Source organism: Diabrotica virgifera, chromosome 5 (assembly GCF_917563875.1).
Source record: "Diabrotica virgifera virgifera chromosome 5, PGI_DIABVI_V3a".
Lineage (NCBI taxonomy): Eukaryota > Metazoa > Arthropoda > Insecta > Coleoptera > Chrysomelidae > Diabrotica > Diabrotica virgifera.
Window position 1 is genome coordinate 46,667,783 of NC_065447.1, and position 23,093 is coordinate 46,690,875.

Below are 23,093 nucleotides of genomic sequence, written 5' to 3' on the forward strand. Positions count from 1 at the left end.
ATGTGGCAAAACAAGTGGAATATGACTGCAGCGAAACTTAAAACAATAAAACCGAGTGTGAAACCGTGGAAACAACTAAATATAAGTCGTGTGAACCAAGTAAAAATTGACAGGTTACGTCTGGGTCATACAAGACTAACTCATTCTTACCTTTTTAGTAGAGTCAATCCTCCTAAGTGTGAGTTCTGTAATAAAGACCTAACTGTGTATCACATACTAACGGAGTGTAACAAACACAACAACATAAGAACTATCCATAACCTCTCTATTTTGAAAGAAAATTGTAATCCGGTAAATGTTGTAAACTTTTTGAAGAATGTAGGTCTATTTCATCTGTTGTAATTGTAATGAGAGAATATTTGTACAATAATGTAATGTAACTTATGTCGCTAATAACTCTTAGTAGTTAATGCGAATAAATAAATAAAAAAAAATATTTTATATTTTAATTAAATATTATATTTATATGGAACCAACATTTGCAATGATTATTACATTTTTACCTAATGTTTTTGAGTTTTCCATTTCCACTTAGAACTTAGGTTAAAAAAGAGGATATTTTACCAAGAAGTTGTTAGCAGATTATGTTTTTTTCAAAATTGACGGTTCATAAACGTGGACTCGATCTTTTAGGCAATAGCCTGCAAAGCGTATTTGAATTTTCTTCTAAAATGTTGGTTTCTGAATGGCCTTTATTGTTTTTATTATTGTGATTATACACCAGCTTGGCCCAATATACAATATTCTGATATTCCTAATGATGTCTTAAAATCTAGTCTACAATCTATAAAAATGTAATGAAATAATTTTAGTTATTAGGCTTAAAAAGATTTATTAAGTTCATACAATTTTAAGATAGCAAGAAAATAATATATGGTGAATACAATAAAATTAACCAAGATTCAGATTATCATCGGTTATGATGCAGAGGTCCTATAAGGATGTCTAACGCACTAGTTTATTTCGCAAGTTCTACAGGTTCTCCTAAAAGGACGTCTAACGCACTTTCAATTGCTACTCTCGCTATATTCTCTCCAGCAAGGATGAGTTTGTCCAAGAGCCCTAGCAATGGTTCGTTGTCATGAACAAACCACCTTACAACTTTCTTCAAAGCCTCAGCGATAACCTGCAAATAAGATACATTTATTTAATAACAGAGCATATTTATCTTGATTGAGTAGATAAAGTTGGTAAATGGTCTTGGATGCGTGATGAGATGCCGATATCCTAATCATACAAAACCCCAAGAAATTCCCACTATTTCCCAACGAATATATTCTAAAAATAGTACCAACAAAATAAATATTCTACTCTTACGTCCTCGAAGACCCAATAGTGTCGCGTATGTGTTGGATGCACTGCGTACAATGGATGTGTTGTAACCGACGAGAGATGGGTAAAAAGCAAGCTGCTGGCGCCTCAAAACTGGGACAGATCTGCTAAGGGAAGAAACCCCTACAGAAAATCAAATGAAGCAATGGGCCTTTAACCTATTATCTGTATTCCTATAGCTCAAACAATTATAATTCGCATCGGAACAAGATTGAAAATTCAAGACGACAACAGCAACGAAAAATGACAATGATTTTGATACTTGGAATGTGAGGGGTGTTAGAAATAAGATGGAAGAAATAATACCGGAAATTGACAAAGATAAAATAATACATCTGATAGTACCAACAAAAACAAAGAAAATAGGAGAGGGTACTCAAAACATAGGTAAGTAGGTATACATATATGGTTGAGTGAAGAAGGAATAACATGAGAAGGGACACGTAATAATACTTGTCAAAAAGAAATATAACAAAAGCCTCACGAGTTGGGAAATAATCAAGGAACGAATAATAGGTTATTGATTATGTACTATAGAAAGGAACTACAAGGTTAACGGGGTTTTATTATTTCATATGGTCAATGAATCCCTATATATGAAAAAACCGCGGAGTGCTACCATTTAAAGGGGTGCGTTTTTGAGAAATGGGTGAATTAGTCCCTGGGCATAGGTTACATTAGGGTGTGTTCTATGCACTCTTGGTACAAACACGTCTACATAAAAATTGTTCCCGGTTAAATTTCCTATCTAAATATAACTTTTTAAAGTCAAAGATACTTTTTTTTACAAAAATATATTCAAAAGAAAAAGCACAAAGAAACCCAAAAGAAAGAAATTTGGTTTTGTGTCCCATAACTTTTGTCCACGGGGATATAGGTATAGACATTGCTTCACAGAAAAAAAACTTACATATTCTGTCTTTAAAATTATGTTTGGTAGAGGTCATTAGGATTTAAAGTTTTCGAAATATGATTTTTCAAAGTTCACCACTCACAGTAATTTTCGGCAATTTTCCTTGTTATTTCGCAAATATTGTTCTGTAACTTGTTTCTACGTAACTTAAGCTATATGCAATGGTGCACGTAATATGAATAGAAATCAATTACCTTTAAAATATTCTACTGTATAATGTTATACGACTTCTTTTAAAGAGGTTATCTTTTTCAAGACTTTATACTTTTAACGAGTTTTTATACTTTTTACGATTATTTTTAAATTTCCCATTATAACTTTTTTTTCTACATTTGGGTATATATTATATAATAAAAAATAAAGCTTATTCTATTTACTTTAAAATGGTGTATTATAAAAAATTCTAGGATTATTTTTGAATAAGATATGCTTTTTCAAAATGTAATAAGTACTTGCAACGATTTTTGATTTTAGGATTATTTTTTAAATTCCTCATTATAACTTTCTTATGTGACTGTGTGTTATGATTGAATCTTATTTTTATAGCTAATACTTTGGATCCACTAGACTCGGCCGGGAAAACTTCAAAATATGGATTAATTCTAATAGTTACTGTCAAAGCTCCTGCACCACAAGCTTTGCTTGAAAAAATAGCATGTAAATGTACCGAAGGATGTACAAAAAACTGCGGTTGTAGGAAGATAGGAATTAGTTGTTCAATATTCTACAAAGGGTGCATGTGCATGGGTACTAATTGTGGGAACTCTAAGATAACTGAGGTGTCAGAAGAAGATATTGAAGCTAATACTAACGAGGAGATGGACTTTGATTTTGAAAATTTTTTAAATGTCAACGCTTAAATAATTTTAACTAAAGTGATGTTTTCTGAGACTAATGTTTATGCAATTTTTGTAAAAGAAATAATTTTAAATAATACACGTAAAAAAATATCAACGAATCACTCGGTTTTCATTACATATTTAAATATAGATGATACACCATTTTAAACAACAGAAAGTAAGCTCTCTTTATTGAGCAATATATGGTATATTTATGTACAAGAAAAAAAAATATAATGAGAAATTTCAAAAATAATCGTAAAAAATGTAAAAAATAATCTTTTCCTATATTAGGTATTATATAATATATTATATAATAATATTATTTTATTTCTATATATTATAAAAAATCGTTAAAAGCATAAAACCTTGAAAAACAATAATCTCTTTAAAAAAAGTCGTACAACGTTATACAGTAAACCATTTTAAAGGTAATTGGTTTCTTTTCCTATTACGTGTACCATTGCGTATACCTAAAGTTACGTAGAAAAAAGTTACAGAACAATATTTGCGAAGTAACCAGGAAAATTGCCGAAAATTGCTGTGAGTGGCAAACTTTGAAGAATCATATTTCGAAAACTGTAAATCCTAATTACCTCTACTAAACAACATTTTAAAAAAGAAATATGTAGGTTTTTTTTCTGTAAAGCAATGTCTATACCTATATCCTCGTGGGCAAAAGTTATGGGACAAAAAACAAAATTTCTTTCTTTTGGGTTTCTTTGTGCTTTTTCTTTTGAACATATTTTTGTAAAAAAAAGTACCATTGACTTTAAAAAGTGATATTTAGATAGAAAATTTAGCCAGGAACAATTTTTCTGTAGACGTGTTTGTACCAAAAGTGCATAGAACTCACCCTAATGTAACCTGTGGCCAGGGACTAATTCACCCATTTGTCAAAAACGCACCACTCTAAATGGTAGCACTCCGCGGTTATTTCATATATAGATGTTCATTGACCATATGAAATAATAAAACCCCGTTAACGTTGTAGTTCCTTTTAGCTATGTTATTTTGAATATAATCAATAGCCTATATAGTGGAGTCAATGAAGGTGGATATGAGTTATTACCTCAGATTTCGTTGAACCTCCATCGATTTTCATAAAAATTGGTGAGTTGTTAAAGAATACCTCAAGGAACAAAGGTGACATAGTGCCAACTTGCGCTTTTTGCATTTTAGGGGTGAAATACACCCCTATTTTAAAAATTATTTTTTAGATTTCTGAAAGTGCAGTCACTGTAAGTTTTCACTTCCTATTTCGTCGAACCTTCATAGATTTTCATGAAAATCGGTAAATAGTTAGAGGAAACCTCAAGCAATAAAAGTTATATAGCATCAACTTGCGCTTTTGCATTTTAGGGATGCAATACACCCCTACTTTTTAAATTGTAAAAAATGCAGATTTCCGCATTATGGCGCAAGTAATCTCGTTTAATTAAGAAAAATAAATATTTTTTTTTATATTTATGTGCATAAATTACATTTTTTTTTAATTTTTCAAACCTTATAGCAACCAAAAATCCGAAAATTAACAAGTCGAAAATCACAAAAACCTTATTCTTCTATATTTCTGAAAGTGTAGTCACTGAATGTTTTCACCCACGATTTCTTTGAACCTTCATCGATTTTCATGAAAATTGTTGATTAGTTAGAGGATACCTCAAAAAACAAAAGTGATATGGCACCAAGTTGCGCTTTCTGCATTTTAGGGGTGAAATCCACCTTTCTTTTAATGATAAAAATGCAAATTTCAGCATTCTGGCTCAAGCAATCTCGTTTAATTAAGTAAAATAAATAGTTTTTTACATTTGTGTGCATAATTTATAATTTTTATTAATTTTTCAAACCTTATAGCAACCAAAAATCAGAAAATTAGCAAATCGACAATCACGAAAAAAACTATTCTTTTATATTCCCAAAAAGGCAGTCACTGAAGGTTTTCACCTCTGATTTCGTTGAACCTCCATCAATTTTCATGAAAATTGGTAAGTAGTTAGAGGATACCTCAAGAAACAAAAATTATGTGGTACCAACTTGCGCTTTTATCCTGGGGTGCATGTTACCCCTTCTCATGGGTGAACACTATTTTATTAAAAATAACCCCATAATTAGATAGAGGAGTAAATTCTAAGCAAACTTTCTTTTATCAAATTTATAAATTTTTTATTTAAATATTATTTCATGATTTAATAAAATATTATTGGTACAGTAAAACCTGACAATAACGGCCACTAAAAATAGAAAACAATTGGCCGTTATAGAAATGTGGCCCCTAATGCTAGGTTTCCTTTTCCACAAATACATAAAATATAATTGAAAATTTATTTATTTTAGTAATTAAAGCAAATATAATTAAATATAATTCTACAAACAAACGGAACATACTAAAACTAAATTCAATTTACTACAATATAAAACAATATCTATACGAAAAAACAACTACAAGAAAAACAGAATTTTTGTTTATTTTACATTTTTTTAGATAAACGAATCATACTAAAACTAATTTAATATAGGTAATACATAATATAAAACAACATACTATAGCTACTACGAAAAATACGCTTATCACTAAAGTATCGTCGTGCTTTCATGCTATATTCAACAAAAGCAACTTGGTACGGCCTTTAATTAAATATCGCAAATCACTTTGGCTCATTTTGTCTGCATATATATTATGTTTGAGGAATCCCTTTTTTTGTGAGACTGGATATAGGACATTTCTCAAGTATGAAGTCACATTCTTGGTATATCGTTGCTATACAGGGATAATAATCTGTGCAATGTTATGGTACAGGCTACGTTAAATATGAAGTAAATGTGGAAGATATACACTGGTTATTCATTTCAATTTAATTTGATTGTTTTTTAATCGTTTACAATATTTTGAATAATTAAAGACATAAAGTTAGGGATTTCAAAAATAAATTCAGTTCTCACTGGCAGGGTGGGAAATAATAAAGTGCCATACAATCGCATTTCATTACAATGCTCAATCTCATTACAGACATTACAGGCTGCTCCGTTTGAGAAAACTCATACTCTCAAACTTTGAGAAAACACTCATTCAGTTTCGACCAACCCTGTATTAGCTAAAATTAAACGTTTTGCTAGATTAATAATTTTAACAATAATAGACTATATTAAAAATCACTTGAACATAAATTGATTTTCTGATGTCAAATCACTACAATTATACAGGGGTGAATATTGCTATGAAATTTGAAAAAAAAAACGTAATTATCTTTTATACTACTTCGTATAACATCACAAAACCTGATATTTTAAGAAATAAAACATAGAGGAGAATCCAAAATGTAAAAATATACAGGGTGTTCCATTAAACAAAAGATAATTTTGTTTCACCCTGTCAATATGGTGGTCCTGTATATTGGAAATGTATTTAAATTCTGATATTATCTATGCCCCAATCTCACCTAAATAAACTTTTTTCGTATCTCCTACAACAAACGACTAATTGGACTTCCCACAACCTGTATACATACAAAATCTCCGCTATAAAATTTTTTCAAAGAAAATGTTATTGTTTTTTTTGAAATAACTCCGTTAATTTTTGAAATATGAGATTTATCCAAAAACCATTACAAAACTAAGTAAAAGGTCTATAACACTGTATTAAACATAATTTTCTAAATCCTTTATTTTTTTTAAATACAAGGTGAAAGTGCCCCGCTTACATGGTTCTCGCAGTAAAATTTAGGGTTTAAATGTTTCTATCTCGGCTATTTTTTGTCGTAAAAAAAATATTAAAAAAAGAAAAAGCTTAAATAAAGTTAAAACTAAAATTTTGTTCTCTACCATTTTTTAAGTATATCGAGTATTTTTGGAGTTATTATCAAAAGAAAATGAAATTCACGAAAATTTGAAAAGGTCATAATTTTTTTAATCGTATTTTTTTTTCAAAAATATGCATTCTAAACCGGTCAAAATTGTTAAAGTTATTACTCATGTTAAAATAAATAAAGTTTTTAATGGGTTACTATAAATTTTAATTTTTGTGGAAATGACGTATGTTTCATTTTTATTTCTTCCCTAAAAAATCTGAAAGGGTCCTCTTATTTCCATCATAACTTGCTTAATTTTGATGCTATCGACTTCTTATATAGCTTTTTGATAGTTACCTTTAAGTACTTTATTAAAATGTTTAGTGTCTATATTTAACAAAGTGCATCGTTTTCCTGTTATTTAAGCTTGAATACTAAGATTTGAGTACTCGCGTAAAAAATATACATTCAATTGAATATAATTCACTTTGTATATGTAATAAAGGATTTTTCGAATAAGGAGCTTATTTATTTTTATATTATCTTCGATTTTGGTAACAACAACTTTTTTGAAGAAAATTATGGTTTTTGAGTTATTTATGAAAAACTGCTTTAAAACATGGATTTTTTCAGGAAAAATCAAAACTTTTGATCTTTAATAACTCAAAAACTATTGATTTATTGGAATAACTTTATATAAAAATTTTAATTATAATATGTCCCTCTATCGATTATTGGTATTATTTTTAATAAAATAATTTCCACCCCCGAGAAGGGGTAGCATCCCCCCCAGGGCAAAAGCGCAAGTTGGCACCATGTCACCTTTGTTCCTTGAGGTATCCTCTACATACTTACCAATTTTCATGAAAATCGATGGAGGTTCAACGAAATCGGAGGTGTAAACCTTCATTGACTCCACTAATAATAAAGATGAAATTAAACCTAAAGTCACATCGAATCTCAGTTATTGGTACGTATGGACCAAAGAAAACACTAGAGTAGAGGAAAACGAAAAGAACTACGAATCTTTAGATGAAACAATCTCACAAATAGGCATCACTCTAGAGAGAGAGAAATTGTGATTTTGCGAGACGTTAACGTCAGAACTGACAGCAAACAAAACAATAAAGTTACAGGACCTTTCGGTGAAAATGTGTTAAACGATAATGATAATCGATTGATCGAAGTATGCCAACGGAATGTACTCAGAATCACTAATGGATAAAAAAGGTTATATCACAACAGAACGTTTTCGGCATCAATATTCCATCATCAGTGTTATTACAGGTTTACATGTTTTAGCCACCGAAATATACGGGTAAAAACCCTCGAGTTGTTTTTAAATAATTGTTAAGGTTACATTATATTATAGGATCTTTTAAAGATGGTAAAAATATTTCCAAATTAACACCTGGCATCACATGACATCAACCATGTTGGTTGGAGTATATGAAGGTAAGACCTTATATGGCAGAGTTTAGGTGACTCTGCCATAGGTAATAACTTATATGTTAGGTGACGTTGATTGGTCCTATCGTCGTCATCTAACATTTTTGGCGACCCCAATTTGACGTTACAGTTGATCCCAAAGTATTTTTTTAGTGCGTCATAGATTATCGAATTCTCTCTAACGCGTTAAAGTTGGAAGTGAGAGAAAAAACGTAACTCCATGATTATTATACATATGTAGAACTTAAAAAATTATGTACATATTCGTTGACAGGTATTTGCACATTAAAACGACCCTGTACCTATAGATGTATAATAATTGGTTGGCGATTAAAATACTCTAATCTAAATGGATAATAAATTAATGATGCGAATAAAGACAACTTGACACAAAAGTAATCGACAGTTACAGTACTTTAACAATATCAACGAGTAAAATGACAATTGCAATTTCGATTTAGTATTTTTAAGCGACGTAAATAAAAATATTTTATGCCATTGGTACAGTTGAGTCCGCGAGTCTTTACCCGTGCGTCATTAATACCTGGCGAGATAAAACACATACTTTTTATTTAGCATCATTCTCTTCCACGCATGAAACTCATGACAAACCAGCTTCCGTTTGTTATTAAGTAAAAACACATGTTATTTTTATGAACCATCTAGACTCAGTGCATTGAAAAGAGATAGGTACAAAAAAGACGATTCGGTATGTTTTCATATTTTAAGCACAATTTGTTTGACGTTTCTGCTTTGTTTACTTTTATGGCTGTCAGTCAGTTGAATTTTTTGCGATTTTTGTCGAATTTTTGCCTTTTGAAGTTTCTTTCTATTACACAAACAGTTGTTTTCACAACTAATTTCATATTGGGCTTTGAAATTTTAAAGTAAATAATTATATTTTGGCAATTAATATTTAAAACATACAAAGCTAACGTCATTCACACAGAAAAGAAATGATTGTGTTTAGATTTCCGTCAAAGTGAATGAAATAACAAAAATAAAATATGTTATTGAATTTTTTTATAAACTGTTTATTTATTTATTAATCAATAATAATAAAAGAATTTATTAAGCTACTTCAAATGTAGCTGTAATTCTGCACAAAAATTTTGAAGCAAAACTTACATTTGACATTCTATATATTTGATAACGTCAAATTTTATAATAAAACCCATAATCGGAACAGTAGCCACTTTCTGTCAGTTGTTGTTGCGTGAAATAGATTTCCGACTTACTTCGTATGCTTTAAATGATGACGCACGGGTAAAGACTCGCGGACTCCACTGTATATTCGGACATGGTATAGTGAAATTTAATTTTATATTTATTTATTTTTACATTAAAATATTTTAACTATTAATATTCTGGCAAATATTTGTATAAATATTGATGTGTATATAAATATAAATGTTCTGACAACAGTCAGATTTAACTAAAATGTCATGCAATGATTGGCGACATTCTTAAAATCCTATATGACGTCAAAATTATTGACGCATTGAAAAAGGGTTAAGAATCAACTATTAAGTTAAGTCCAGCATAGGGATTACGAACACTCGATGCGAATCGTATCCGCCATGTTTTACCATAAGGCGCTATGGTGAAACATGGCGGATACGATTCTTATCGAGTGTTCATAATCCCACTGCTGGGTTCTTTACCCGTGCATCATCATTTAAAGCATACGAAATAAGTCGGATATTTACTAAACGCAACAGCAAGTGACAGTTTGTAGCTACTGCTCCGATCACGGGTTAAAATTTGACGTTATCAAATAAATGGAATGTCATAATATGTAAGTTTTGCATTAAAATTTTGGTGCAGAATTACAGCTACATTTAAAACGTGCAGAATTAGTAGCTTAATAAATTATTTTAATATCATTAGTGATTAATAAATAAATAAAAAATTTGTAAAAAAAAAACAATAAGATATTTTCTTTTTCCACTTCATTCACCTTGCCGGAAACTTAACACAACCATTTCTTAACTGTTACTATTTAACAAAACCTCCTTAACAAAATAAAATACACTTACCGTAAAATTTCAAACTCCAATATAAAATTAGTGTGAAAAAACTGTTTGTGTAATACAAAAATATTCAAAATGCATAAATTTGGCAAACAGCAAAAAATTCAACAGACTGACAGCCACAAAATAAACAAACCAGAAACGTCACAAATTGTAATTAAAATCTGAAAACATTTCTAAGCGTCTTTTTTGTATCTATCTCTTTTCAATATACTGAGTCTAGAGCGTTACTAAAAAAACATGTGTTTTTACTTAATAACAGGCGGTAGCAGGTTTGTAGTAAAAACAGGAAAAAATAAAAATAGAGATTAATAAGAATTTTGCGAAAATAGTTGAAGACACTCCTAGTGGCATAGAAGAACAATGGAACGGAATGAAGACATCTATTAACACACTTTCGCGTGAATATCTTAAATCAAAAAGAAAAAAGAAGCAAGAATGGATGACAGATAAAATATTGCAGATGATGGAAGAGCGAAGGAAATTAAAAGGTAGAAATGACAATGAATACAAAAAGTTGCATAAGAGTATACTAAGGGAAATGAAAGGAGCAAAAGAAGCATGGCTGATTGAGAAATATAAGGAAATTGAAACACTACAACGCAAGCATGACGATTTCCATATTGCCAAAATTATTAATAAAGTACAGAACATCGGAAAACAACGCAATACCGGCATAGTCGTAGACATGGAAGGTCAGATTTCGACTACAATTGAAGATATTGTAAATAAAGAAGACGGAAAGAATATATGCAAGAAATATTCGAAGATGCTGCACGAAGTCCGTATAAAATAGACAATCCCTACGGCCCAGAAATAACGAACGAAGAAATAACTATGGCCATTAAGCGGATTAAAGATGGGAAATCACCAGGACCTGATAAGGTCCATGGTGAAATTTTAAAGCTATTAGAGGCACAACAAATTACAGCTCTTACGAAGTTATTCAACAACATATACGAGACTGGTTACTTACCAACAGACTGGCTACTACCAATATTCATTCCACTTTCCAAAATAGCCAACGCTAGAAAATGTGAAGAACATAGATTAATTAGTTTGATGAGCCATGTACTTAAAGTACTCCTTACTATCATTCACTCGCGCATATACACCAAATTAGAAGAACAGCTGAGTGAAGTACTATCCAGCTTGCAAGATCTAATACAGGGAGCCAAGGATGTCAACTGCGATGTGTATGCATGTTTCATAGATTTCGAGAAGGCATTTGATAAAGTCCCACACGGAAAACTAATCGATATCCTAAAAATAATCAGGACTCGATGGTAAGGATACAAGACTCGTCTCAAACTTATATCTCCAACAAAAAGCAACAGTTAGATTCGAAAATGAACTGTCCAAAATCTTCAGTCAAAAAAGGAGTTAGACAGGGTTGCATACTGTCACCAGCGTTGTTTAACATATACTCTGAAAACATCTTTAGAGAGGCCTTGGACGAATCAGAAGATGGTATTGCAGTAAATGGACAACTTATAAATAATATTAGATATGCAGACGATACAGTATTGCTGGCAGATAGTGCGCAGGGGCTCCAAAGTATCATGGATAATGATGTAGAAGCATGTAACAAAGACGGCCCAAAACTAAACTGTAAGAAGACAAAAATAATGATCATTAGTAAAAACACCAACATAAACGCCCAAATAACCGTAAACAATACACCCCTAGAAAGAGTACAGAAAATATGCTATCTCGGCTGCAATATTAAGGATACTTGTGATCATAGCTGCGAAATAAAAACTCGTATTGAAAAAGCCAGAAGCTCTTTTAACAGTCTTAGGAAAATTCTATGCAACTTGTCTTTAAGTATCAATATACGCATAAGAATTCTTAGATGTTACGTCTTTAGTGTCCTCCTCTACGGAGTCGAAAACTGGAGCATGACAGAAGATGCCATAAAACGGTTAGAGACGTTTGAAATGTGGCGCTACCGACGTATGTTGAGGGTCTCATATATATACCACACAACTAATATAACTATTCTCCAGAGGCTAAGAAAAGACAAAGAAATAATTAACACCGTAAAGAACAGAAAATTGGCTTACTTCGGCCACATTATGCGTAATGAAAAATACCGACTGCTACAGTTGATTCTACAAGGCAAGATTGAGGGCAGGAGAGGCCCTGGACGTAGACGTATGTCCTGGCTGGCCAATCTTAGAAAGTGGACTGGTCTAACGTCAACTGATCTATTTCAAGCTGCCGTAAATAGAATAAGATGGGTCAATGTGATCGTCAACATCTCCAGAAGATAGGCACTTTTAGAAGAAGCAGGTTTGTCTTTAATTTCATGCGTGGAAGATGCTACATAAAAAGTATGTGTTTTATTTCGCCAGGTATTAATGACGCACGGATAAAGAACCCTGGACTCAAGTGTACACATGCCACCCTTGCTCATTCGAAGTTCAATTCAAGTTCAGCTCCAACATCGAGTTATAGGGCGCGTCCATAGTGCTTTCATAGGGTTTCCAAAGTCAGCGCTGGGTCCGTGTGCAAATAATCCTTCGTTTAAACGGGCCTGTGCAAAGTGTACCTGCGCGCAGTTATTTGGATTATTTACACACGGACTCGGCTTTCTGACTCGAAAACCACCGTGGACTATGGACGCGCCCTATAACTCGATCATGAAGCTGAACTTGAGTTGAACTCCGAATGAGCAAGCGGATCTTAGTGTACATGATATTTAATCCCACTGTACTTACATCGAAGATATCCTGACCAGGAGGCAATAAAAGGTTAATCACAGATCCCAATCCATCAACGAAGAGTGCCACCAAGTGCTTCAAATCTGTGATCAGGCTACGTTGTGAAGTTTGTACACTAAGTACATCTTTTATAGTTTGAGTTCTAGAAAAAGAGTCGATAAATACCATTTTTAAATTTTAGTATTCATTTTACTTGTATTATTCAAATATTATTGTCAAAGTAATTATATGCTAGACCACCTGTACAAATAGGGAACTTGCACATTTTTTGCAGAATAATGTTGTTTTGTTTAAAAATGAGATTTCCAAAATTTCACGCCTTAAAAGCTCATAATAACTTGGAAGTATAAATTTAAAATTTTCTATGTATTTAAACCATTTCAAACCACCCAAAAAGCGCGCGAGCACTTGTGTCGTCACATCATTATATTTTTCTATGGATGCTATACAATGTGCAACTTCTCTCACTACTTACATACATTCAAAACGAACAATTTCTCAGGCAGTGAGAAAAGGAGGCCATTGCAGTGAGAAATATTTTTTCTCACGGGTTCACCGCCGGTTTACATACATAGGATCGCCATTTCCATGGTAACATGCACAATACAAACACAATTATTTTTGTCATATAAAATGTGTTCAAACTTGTCAAAACTTATCAAAAATTACCTTTTAAGACCATTCAACTGTGAATTATAATTTTAAATAAATAAAGTATATAAATATTAAGAATAATAAATACCTATGTGTATATATGTATTTTATTTCAATATAGGCATATAATATACCTAAAAGCACCTCAATTTTTTTGGCACATGTTTTAAATTATGTTTTATTATGATTTACAGCATTTTTTTCGAATTTAAAATTTTATGCAATTTCCCTTTTATTGTAGATAGATTGGTATTTTATATGGATTTGTCTCAAGTTTATATTTCTATTCAATAAGTATTTTGCTGCAAATCCCAATATTTAAGTTCTTAAGCTAAGTAACAAAAGAGTGAGTCCATTCAACATTTCTGAACGATTTCTGGATAAGATTTTAAGATGGTTCCTTTTAATTAGGTTTTTTTAAATACCTCTAGAACAATTCTATTTATAAAAACGAAAACTAGTACGCCTATTTATCTTCCATAGGTAAATCGATTCCATAAGTTGCGAATTTCTAGTACCGGTCATAGGCGTCTCTTTTGGGTAGAGCAACGATTATTTTATTGCTTAACATTTTTGACTTAAAATTTTATGCATTTTTGACATTGGATTATTAAATTATGAGGTATTCTTCTACTAAAAGGTGCTCTTGATTTAAGTCGGTAGGATACACGGTTTTTTATAAAAAACGATTTGAAAATTTCTCACTTTTTGAATTTTAGACAAACTTTTGAAAGAATAAAAAAGCTCAGTGTATTTTACAGACTTAAAGCAAGAGTAAATTTTATTACTAGAATACCTCATAATTTAACATTCTAGTCAAAAATGCTTATAAATTAAACACACAAAAAATAATGCAACCTAACCTAAAAAAAAGGACACATCTGACTCGTACTAGAAATTCGCAATAGATGAAATATATTTATCGATTATTACTGGAAGGGTAATAAATGTATCAGTTTTCGTTTTCCTAATGAGGTTTTTTTTTAAATTTTTTTTAATTAAAAAAAAGAAACATTTTCCAATCGACTAAATTAAAAATATCAAACGCACTAAAATTATTAACAACCCAAATCAAATTAAAAACAAAACAAAACAATTCAATAGCGGGTATGTCCACCTCTTGCAGCAGCGACTGCTCGCAATCTGTTTGGCATCAAATTAATAAGATGTGTTATCCTTGCCTTTGTAATAGCCCGATATTTCTCTACCAGCGCCAACTTAAACTGTTCCAAATTTTTTGGAGGCCTAGGATAACGGGGATAGCTATTTTTAATTCATCCCATAAATGCTCGATAGGATTAAGATTTGGGCTGTATGCGGGCCATTTCAATATTATCACTTAAACCTCTATTGAAGATATTCATGTTTATGAAAATCAGTGTTTGGATTTACAAAAAATTGTGCAGCTCTTACAAGCAACGAGATATTCAAATAATTCCAAAAAGAGATAATACGAAAGGACTGTGAAACTAAATCAGCTCTTCAACTTTTTCACAAAATTTTTTAAGTTAGGCGAACATACAACGCTTCCATTCACCCCTGTATAATTTACTAAGCAAAAACGGGTTATTACCAGAATAATAACAAACCATGACAATACATGTCAATACATGACAATACAAACTGATCTTGGAAAATCATGAAGCAAGAATCTTGAAAATTGGAATATAATTAAAAATATTATAAATTGTCAAATTTAATCAAAAATTTTTGGGTGACGGAATTTTGTGGCGAGAAGTGTTTAATGAATAATAAGTTTTATACTAATAATATATAAGAATAAGTTAAGTCAAGATTTTTGACTTTTTTAGTAAAAATTTTAATCTTCAATTTTTGTTGCCTATGAATCAGAGTTCCGTTTATAATGATACCTATGTTACATATGTTAAAAAAATACAACAAATGACTTACTTTTCAATAACCTTTTTTTGTACGTGTTCTGGGTTTTGAGATTCTTTGAGAAGCTTGTTTAGGGCTACCAAAAGAGCCTAAGCACTTTCTCTGAAAATTTATAAAAAAAAATATATAAAACCTTTGTAACCATATCTTTTAATGTTATTATTAAGGACTGTATTAGTTTAAATTTTTAAATATATGTAGGCATAAATTCTTCGGTTTTTATGTTGTTTTCTAAATCAAAATCTAAATTTAAAATACAGTCTAACCCGCTTATTAGAATCCCTGTTATAGGAATATGCCGGTTTATGGAATATAAATTCGAATTCCCGAAACGTTTCCATTTACTCCTTAATTTTATCTTTTTATTGGAATAGGTTCTAATTAGATAATACCGCTTATTAGCATATTTTGCAGGTCAACAAATATTTTTTTTACAATCTACTAAAAATTTAAATTATGTTTGGTATTATGGTCAGTCGTCAAGGGCCTGTAGTGCTGGATTAGGTATTATTAGGGTAATAAATACTTATTACTTTGTTACGAGTACCTACCAATTCGATCTTTAGCCGAAAAATGCATGGGTCATAAATTAATTTTTATTTGTCTACACAAAGGCACTGTTGCCTGCTATAAAATTGTTAGAAGCAGTTTATTTAGAATTCACCCAGAGAGTATTTACCTACTTGTTTGCAAGATGGGAATTATGGCTTTGTTAAATTCATCCATTTCTTGCCGCCAATAAAAGTTCCATTCAACCAATGGATTAAGGATGACCACACGGATTAACAACGAAAAAGCTATAATTACCGATAATTTCGCAAGAAAAATAAGTAATTTTGTTATATGCATTTTAATAAGAAAATATTTACATATCTACATATTGCATACATTTTATATTAATTACCTACTGCTACTGTATTCATTCACATACATAATATAATGTAATTTGGTATTTAACACATACATAGATAAGTAGTAGTTACACTACTGTATTATTGACGTAAAAAGACCTAAAAATATTTACATATACTGATTATGTAGGTATATACAGGGTGTTTCATTAATAATTGTCCATATAGTAAATGGAGAAACCTTAGCACAATATACGAAGATTTAACCTAAAACACTTAAATAAAATGTGGTTCCTTACTGAGTTACAGGGTGTTTTATCTAAAAATTTAAAAATTATTTTTGCTCAGCATTTTAAAACCATTCCACGTATCCTTTTAATATTTGGCATAAAGTGCGACTACTATACACCCTACTCAATTATGATAAACAAACGTTTCTAGCTACTTCCAGAGGCGTACGACAGGGAATAGTGAATGGTTGACCCCTCTCAAATTCTACGCCACTGGAGGAATTACTATTTTAGTGCCATTTTTAGATTTTCCAATACTTTCTACGAAAATAATATACTTTTTATTAGTAACGATAAAGTCATTAGTTTTCGAGATATTTGAAGTTAAATATGAAACGGCACAGTTACTTTAATTAATTTATGATATGATTCATATATGATTAAAATTTAAAAATTATTTGTACCATTACATTAAAACTATTTGGCGTATCCCTATCATACTTGGCAGAAAGTGTAGGTACTGTACACCCTACTGAATTAAGATAAATAAACGTTTCTAGCTACCACCAGAGGCGTACGACAGGGGTTAGTGACTGGTTGACTCTTCCCAAATTCTACGCCACTGACAAAATTGCTATTTTCGTGCAATTTTTTGATTTTTCAATACTTTTTATGTAAATAATATACTCTTTCGCCGTAACGATAAAATGATTAGTTTTCGAGATATTTGAAATTATTTAAAATGAAGCGACACAATACATTAATCAAAATAACAGTGTCGTTTCATTTTTAATTTCAAATATCTCGAAAACTAATGACTTTATCGTTACGAATGAAGAGTATATTATTTTCATAGAAAGTATTGGAAATCTAAAAATTAAACTAAAATAGTAATTCCGCCAGTGGCGTAGAATTTGAAAAGGGTCAACCATTCACTTTCCCCCGTCGTACGCCTCTGGCAATAGCCACAAACTTTTGTTTAACATAATTTAGTAGTTTGTACAGCATCTATACTTCCTGCCAAGTATGAAAAGAATAAGTCGAATAGTTTTAAAATGCTGAGCAAAAATAATTTTTAAATTTTTAGATAAAACACCCTGTAACTCAGTAAGGAACCACATTTTATTCAAGTGTTTTAGGTTAAATCTTCGTATTTTGTGCTAAGGTTTCTCCAGTTGCTATATGGACAATTATTAATGAAACACCCTGTATATGATATACATATTGGCATAGTATGTAAAACTACATATTGGCATAGTATGTAAAACTACACATTGGCATAGTATGTAAATAATATTATTACGTATATTCGGTACACTTATTTCGACTAGCCACCAATGATCGGTTATTAGAATATCCCGGTTATAAGAATATTTTTGCTTGGTACAAAGGCTATTCCAATAAGCGGGTTCGACTGTATTGCCTATTGCATAGACGATCAACTATACAGTAGAAACAGACTTTTAAAGAGACAGATTCAACATGTCGACGGTTAAACTGCAAAACCTCGTAAGTCGATTTTTGGTCCATTATTACTTTTATACTTTGTTGGTTTATACTTTTATATATCTTTTAAACTACGAAATCTTGTAAGTCAATATTTAAATTTAATGCTACTAGCGACATCTGCAAAAACCTCATAAGTAAGTTTTTAAGTTACAAAACCTCGTAAGCTGCTCTTTGACAAAAAAAAAACAATATTACTGAATTTTACTTAATGGCAATGGAATCGTTACCTAAAAAGAACCCTACACACACAAAACGAATAAATTGAATCTTACATAAAGAAACCAAAATGTTTTTCGTCTCTCCTCTAAAGTTACACAAAACTAACTTACGAGGTTTTGCAGTTTAACCGTTGGTGTATAATCATCATCATCAACAACCTCAGCTTCCTCTCCCTCCGTCAGCTCCCTTCATCTCTCTCTGTTTTGTGTGGCTTGCATCCAGTTGCCCATAACATGCTTCAGATCGTTGGCCCATCTGCTCGGCGGGCGTCCTCTGCTCCCTAGTGACTCTTCTCGTGGCCTCCACTCGACAATGCGTTTGGTCAATTTATGACAGTACTTTAATAATAATAAAATATGAATATATGTGTTTAAATTTAACCCTTATCCACTGTCATGTGGTATGTCATACCTTGCCAAAAATATATTTTGTTGTAAAACGTGTTTTATAAAAGATATCTAGAACACCATCTTTGTACCTTCAAGAGGTGTGTAATTGTGCGTGCTATCAAGAGCTGCAGTTTTAGTATGGTTTGTAGTCCAGGGTAATAAGGATATTCTCGGGACACCCAAAGATCCAGGTAGCTGATTACTCTTTTAGTTATTGTAGACCTATAGAAAACCAACCTGTTTCCTGCCGAGAGTTCGCGTCCGTTTTTTAATTATTACCAATTTAGTGCAAAAATCGCGATTTTTTCGATTTTTTGCACATTCAAAAACTAAATAGTTGACATACAATTACAAAATTCAGTTTTTTAGAACATTGAAAAACTTTAAAATGCCGATTTTTGAAAGTTAAAATGTTAATTTGTTGCTGCGCAAACTGCAAAATAAGTAAAAATGGTAATTTGTTCATAACTTTTACTTTTACTTATTTGTTCATAACCCCTCTGTGGCGCAGTGGTAAGAGCGCCTACCTTTGAAACGAAAGGTCGGGAGTTCGAATCCTACCAGGGGCAGAAATTTTTCATTTATTATAAATTAATAAATGAAAAATAGTTTCTGTCCTTGTGGGATCGGTACTCACCGGAGGGACCGCAGACGTTCGGAAACAATTAGCGTCTCTTTGCAAAGACAATAACGTCGACTTTGCAAAGTCACTTACTCAACACACACACTACACATTACTCCCCTGACTTAGTGTTAAGTTGTACAATTACGTGGCTAAAGGTTCTAGTTCTAAACCAAAGCCAAAATCAGAAAAAAAAAACTTTTACTTAAACTACCTTAGCACTTATGCCCGGTTGCACCAACAGATCTTAAGCTTAAGTCGAGAATATCATAAGAATTAATATAATATAATTATAATATATTACAATGAGAATACCATAATATAATAATATATATAATTGATAATAAGGTAAGAATCTAAAATTATGCTGCAACGTAAGTGATACTCAAGGAGGCCCTATCTATAAGTACAGCTTAGCTAAACTGGAGCTTAAGATCTGTTGGTGCAACCAGGCATTAATGTTTCACCCAAAATTGGACATTGGGGTACTTAACAAACCCACAAAATTTGAGATCGATCCACTAATTAGTTTAAGAGTTATTCTATTTGTTTATCCCAGAGATCTTTATTTTACAATAAGATAAGACAGAAAATAATGAAGATAGTGCAATTCTGAGTATGCCAAATGAAAGTAGAAGCATGGTAGTATCAAAATGTATTAAAAAAAAAGAATGTGTGTGTACTTTGTACGCACGTAAGAAGTTATACTTCTATTATATGATTATATGATTATAAACGAAATTAATATACTTTTTATTTATATTTTATTTAAATATTAAATTAATTTATACTTAATACTTCTCAAACATTTTTATTAAAACAGTGCCAAAAATTAAAATAATAAAAAAATAAAACACACACAAACACATTAAAAATGCCACAAATGATTTCTGAACATTAATTGTCGGAAAAATTTTTAACTAAATACGTATTTTCTGAAAATAAAATTATATAATAAATATACTTACAATCATAAAATGTATAAAAAAAAATAAAAAAATAAAAGTTTCTATTGGGATTCGAACCAACTTACCACGCGGCTGGTATTTGCGTTGTATTGGGATTCACCCGCATTAAAACTGGACCACAGAGGCAGCTTGTCATTATGTGCGAAGATCGTCTAACTAAACAGATTAACCTTTTGACATTTTTAACTTTGTAAATCAAATTATTTTGATTTTGAATTGAAATGATTTAGAATTGAAAAAATACAACAAAACATAGGGTAAGAAGACAATATATTAGGTGAATATTGATATAAATTTTGATGGTAATCAAATTATGTAAAAAAAAGTATTACATACTACTTATGTATTTTGGTAGGTTCAAGGTAGGTATCGGAGCCCGTATAACGACTAATACATTTCGCAATCACTTGCGTCGTGCAAAGTGGCTATGTTCAAATATCATAACAAAATTTGATCAACTATTTATAAAACACTTACCAGTGAAAGATTCTTTAGCTTTGAATAAGCGAGATCTGCGGCACTCATACTAGGCACAGTTTGATGAGCTTTCACATTGGCATGCAACAAGCATCTCTTCTATGTAAATAAGTCCAAAAATATAATATGAAAACTATTTAAAAAGGCAGTATAACCATTAACTAACTTTTTGTTTGTTGTTTCTCTTCCTACAAATTTTAAAACGCAACAAGCATACATTATAACCAAACACAGTCCCACAGCTGTGCCACAGCTGCCATATTGGAAAATTTTTGTCATGTCATTTGAACATCCAATCAGAACAAAGTTATAATGCGCATGCGCCCGGTCGCTAGGTTTTCCCATATAAAATTTCACCGTCATTACGCCCGTAAAGAAGTATAACTTCAAAAAGATAAAAAAATAATTAACATAGTCAAAAATTCTAATGCCAGATTTTTAAAATTTTGTAGTTTATAAACATTTAGAATAACTTTAAAAATGTCGTCCGTAGAAACAATATTTTTATATATTCGAAAATATACTATCTTAACACGAATTTTCAAATTAAAAAATTTAGCCTGGGCTCATTTGGGACAAAGTTAGCCATATGTTTTTTTTAATTCACAGCTAATTTGTCTATCAAAAATTAAGGCATCTCATTAATGCCATTTTAAAGAATGGGATTTGTATTTTTTCTTAAAAAATTTGTACAAACATTATACCTTCACAGCACCCTCTACGATTTTTTAAATATGTAGTGCAGACGATTACTAGGGGGAATCTACAAATCGAGCGAGTTAAAATACCGAAAAAGCAATTTCAAACGAATATAATTTGCTGTATCTCGGTATCAACTCAATGGATTTTGATCTTTCTTTCTTAATTGGTATGTAATTTTTACGTATATTAGAAATATGCAATTTGTTTATAAATTTATTAATTAATAAACAGTCTTATTGTTGAAAAAATTTTTTTTTACAAAAATCTATTTTTTAATCATAGTATTATTAATGATCACAGAAAAGGTTAAAGTACACTTTAATAAATAAATGATTTTTATTAGATAATTATTTATTGAAGGTAATTTATTTATTAAAGTATACCTTAACTTATTCAAAAATTGTTTAAACAAATTAGACTGTTTATTAATTAATAAATGTCTAGACAAATTGTATATTTGTAATGTACAGAAAAATTACATACAAATTAAAAAAAGAACGATCAAAATATATTCAGTAGATCCCGAGATATAGAAAATGATAATAGTTTTAAGTTGCATATTCAAAAATTCGTGTAAAATACCAGCTTTTTTAATATGTAAAATGACTTTTTCTAAGGACAATATTTTTAATGTTTTTAATTAAATGTTTTTAAACTACAAAATTTCACAAATTTGGCATTAGGATTTTTAACTATATTAGATAATCTTTTTATAGTTTTTTAGTACATTTTGATAGTATCAGTTTTCTACTTTCATTTGGCATACTCAGAATTGCCATATCTTCATTATTTTCTGTCTTATGTTATTGCAAAATAAAGGTCTCTGGGAGAAACAATTAGAATAACTCTTAAACTTATTAATGGATCAGTCTTAAATTTTAAGGGTTTGAAGTACCCCAATACCCAACTTTGGGTGAAACACTAAAGTTCTAAGGTAGTTTTAGTAAAAGTTATTAACAAATAACCAATTTCACTAATTTTGCAGTTTGTGTAGCAACAAATTAACTTTTTTTTAGTTTCAAAAATCGGCATTTTGAAGGTTTTTTAATGTTCTAAAAAATTAAATTTTGTAATTTTATGTCAACTATTTAGCTTTTGAATAGGGTGCAAAAAATCGAAAAAAATCGCGATTTTTTGCACTTAATTGTTAATAATTAAAAAACGGACGCAAACTCTAGGCAGGAAATAGGTAGGTTTTCATCCTATAGGTATACAATAACTAAAAAGTAGTCAGCTACCTGGATCTTTGAGTGCCCCGAACATGGTCTATTTCTAGCTTATTAACCTGGTCTATTGGTCTTTGAGCTACGTTGACGTAAAGTTTTCTTTCGGTATCACGTTAGTGTTTACGTTTCTATAGTTAAAAGCAGTCCGGTGTTCATCTAGTTTTTCTACCTTTAAATGGAAAGCATTATTTTGCTATTTTTTGATTACCAATACTCAAGTCTTTTTGTAATTCACTCTATAAAAGATTTTGTCAGAACCTCCACCAT

The 23,093-nt window shown here is 30.8% G+C and overlaps 1 protein-coding gene across 2 annotated transcripts in view; it reads right to left on the minus strand.

Annotated features, from left to right (window-relative positions):
- Positions 1 to 806: 806 nt before the first annotated feature.
- The window catches only part of LOC114331187 (uncharacterized), an 81,279-nt gene continuing 58,992 nt past the window's right edge, over positions 807 to 23,093 (minus strand). Inside the window, exons 2-4 of one of the 2 annotated variants that reach the window (XR_007698443.1) lie at positions 15,646 to 15,735; positions 13,078 to 13,222; positions 973 to 1,126 (exon numbers count right to left, since the gene is read on the minus strand). Coding sequence is in view for 1 of the 2 variants with exons in the window: in XM_050652476.1 (XP_050508433.1) it covers positions 959 to 1,126; positions 13,078 to 13,222 (313 nt within the window). In the remaining variant the exon portion in view is untranslated. Of the gene's footprint in view, positions 1,127 to 13,077; positions 13,223 to 15,645; positions 15,736 to 23,093 lie in introns of both variants that reach the window. The other variant, XM_050652476.1, reaches the window with a different exon arrangement.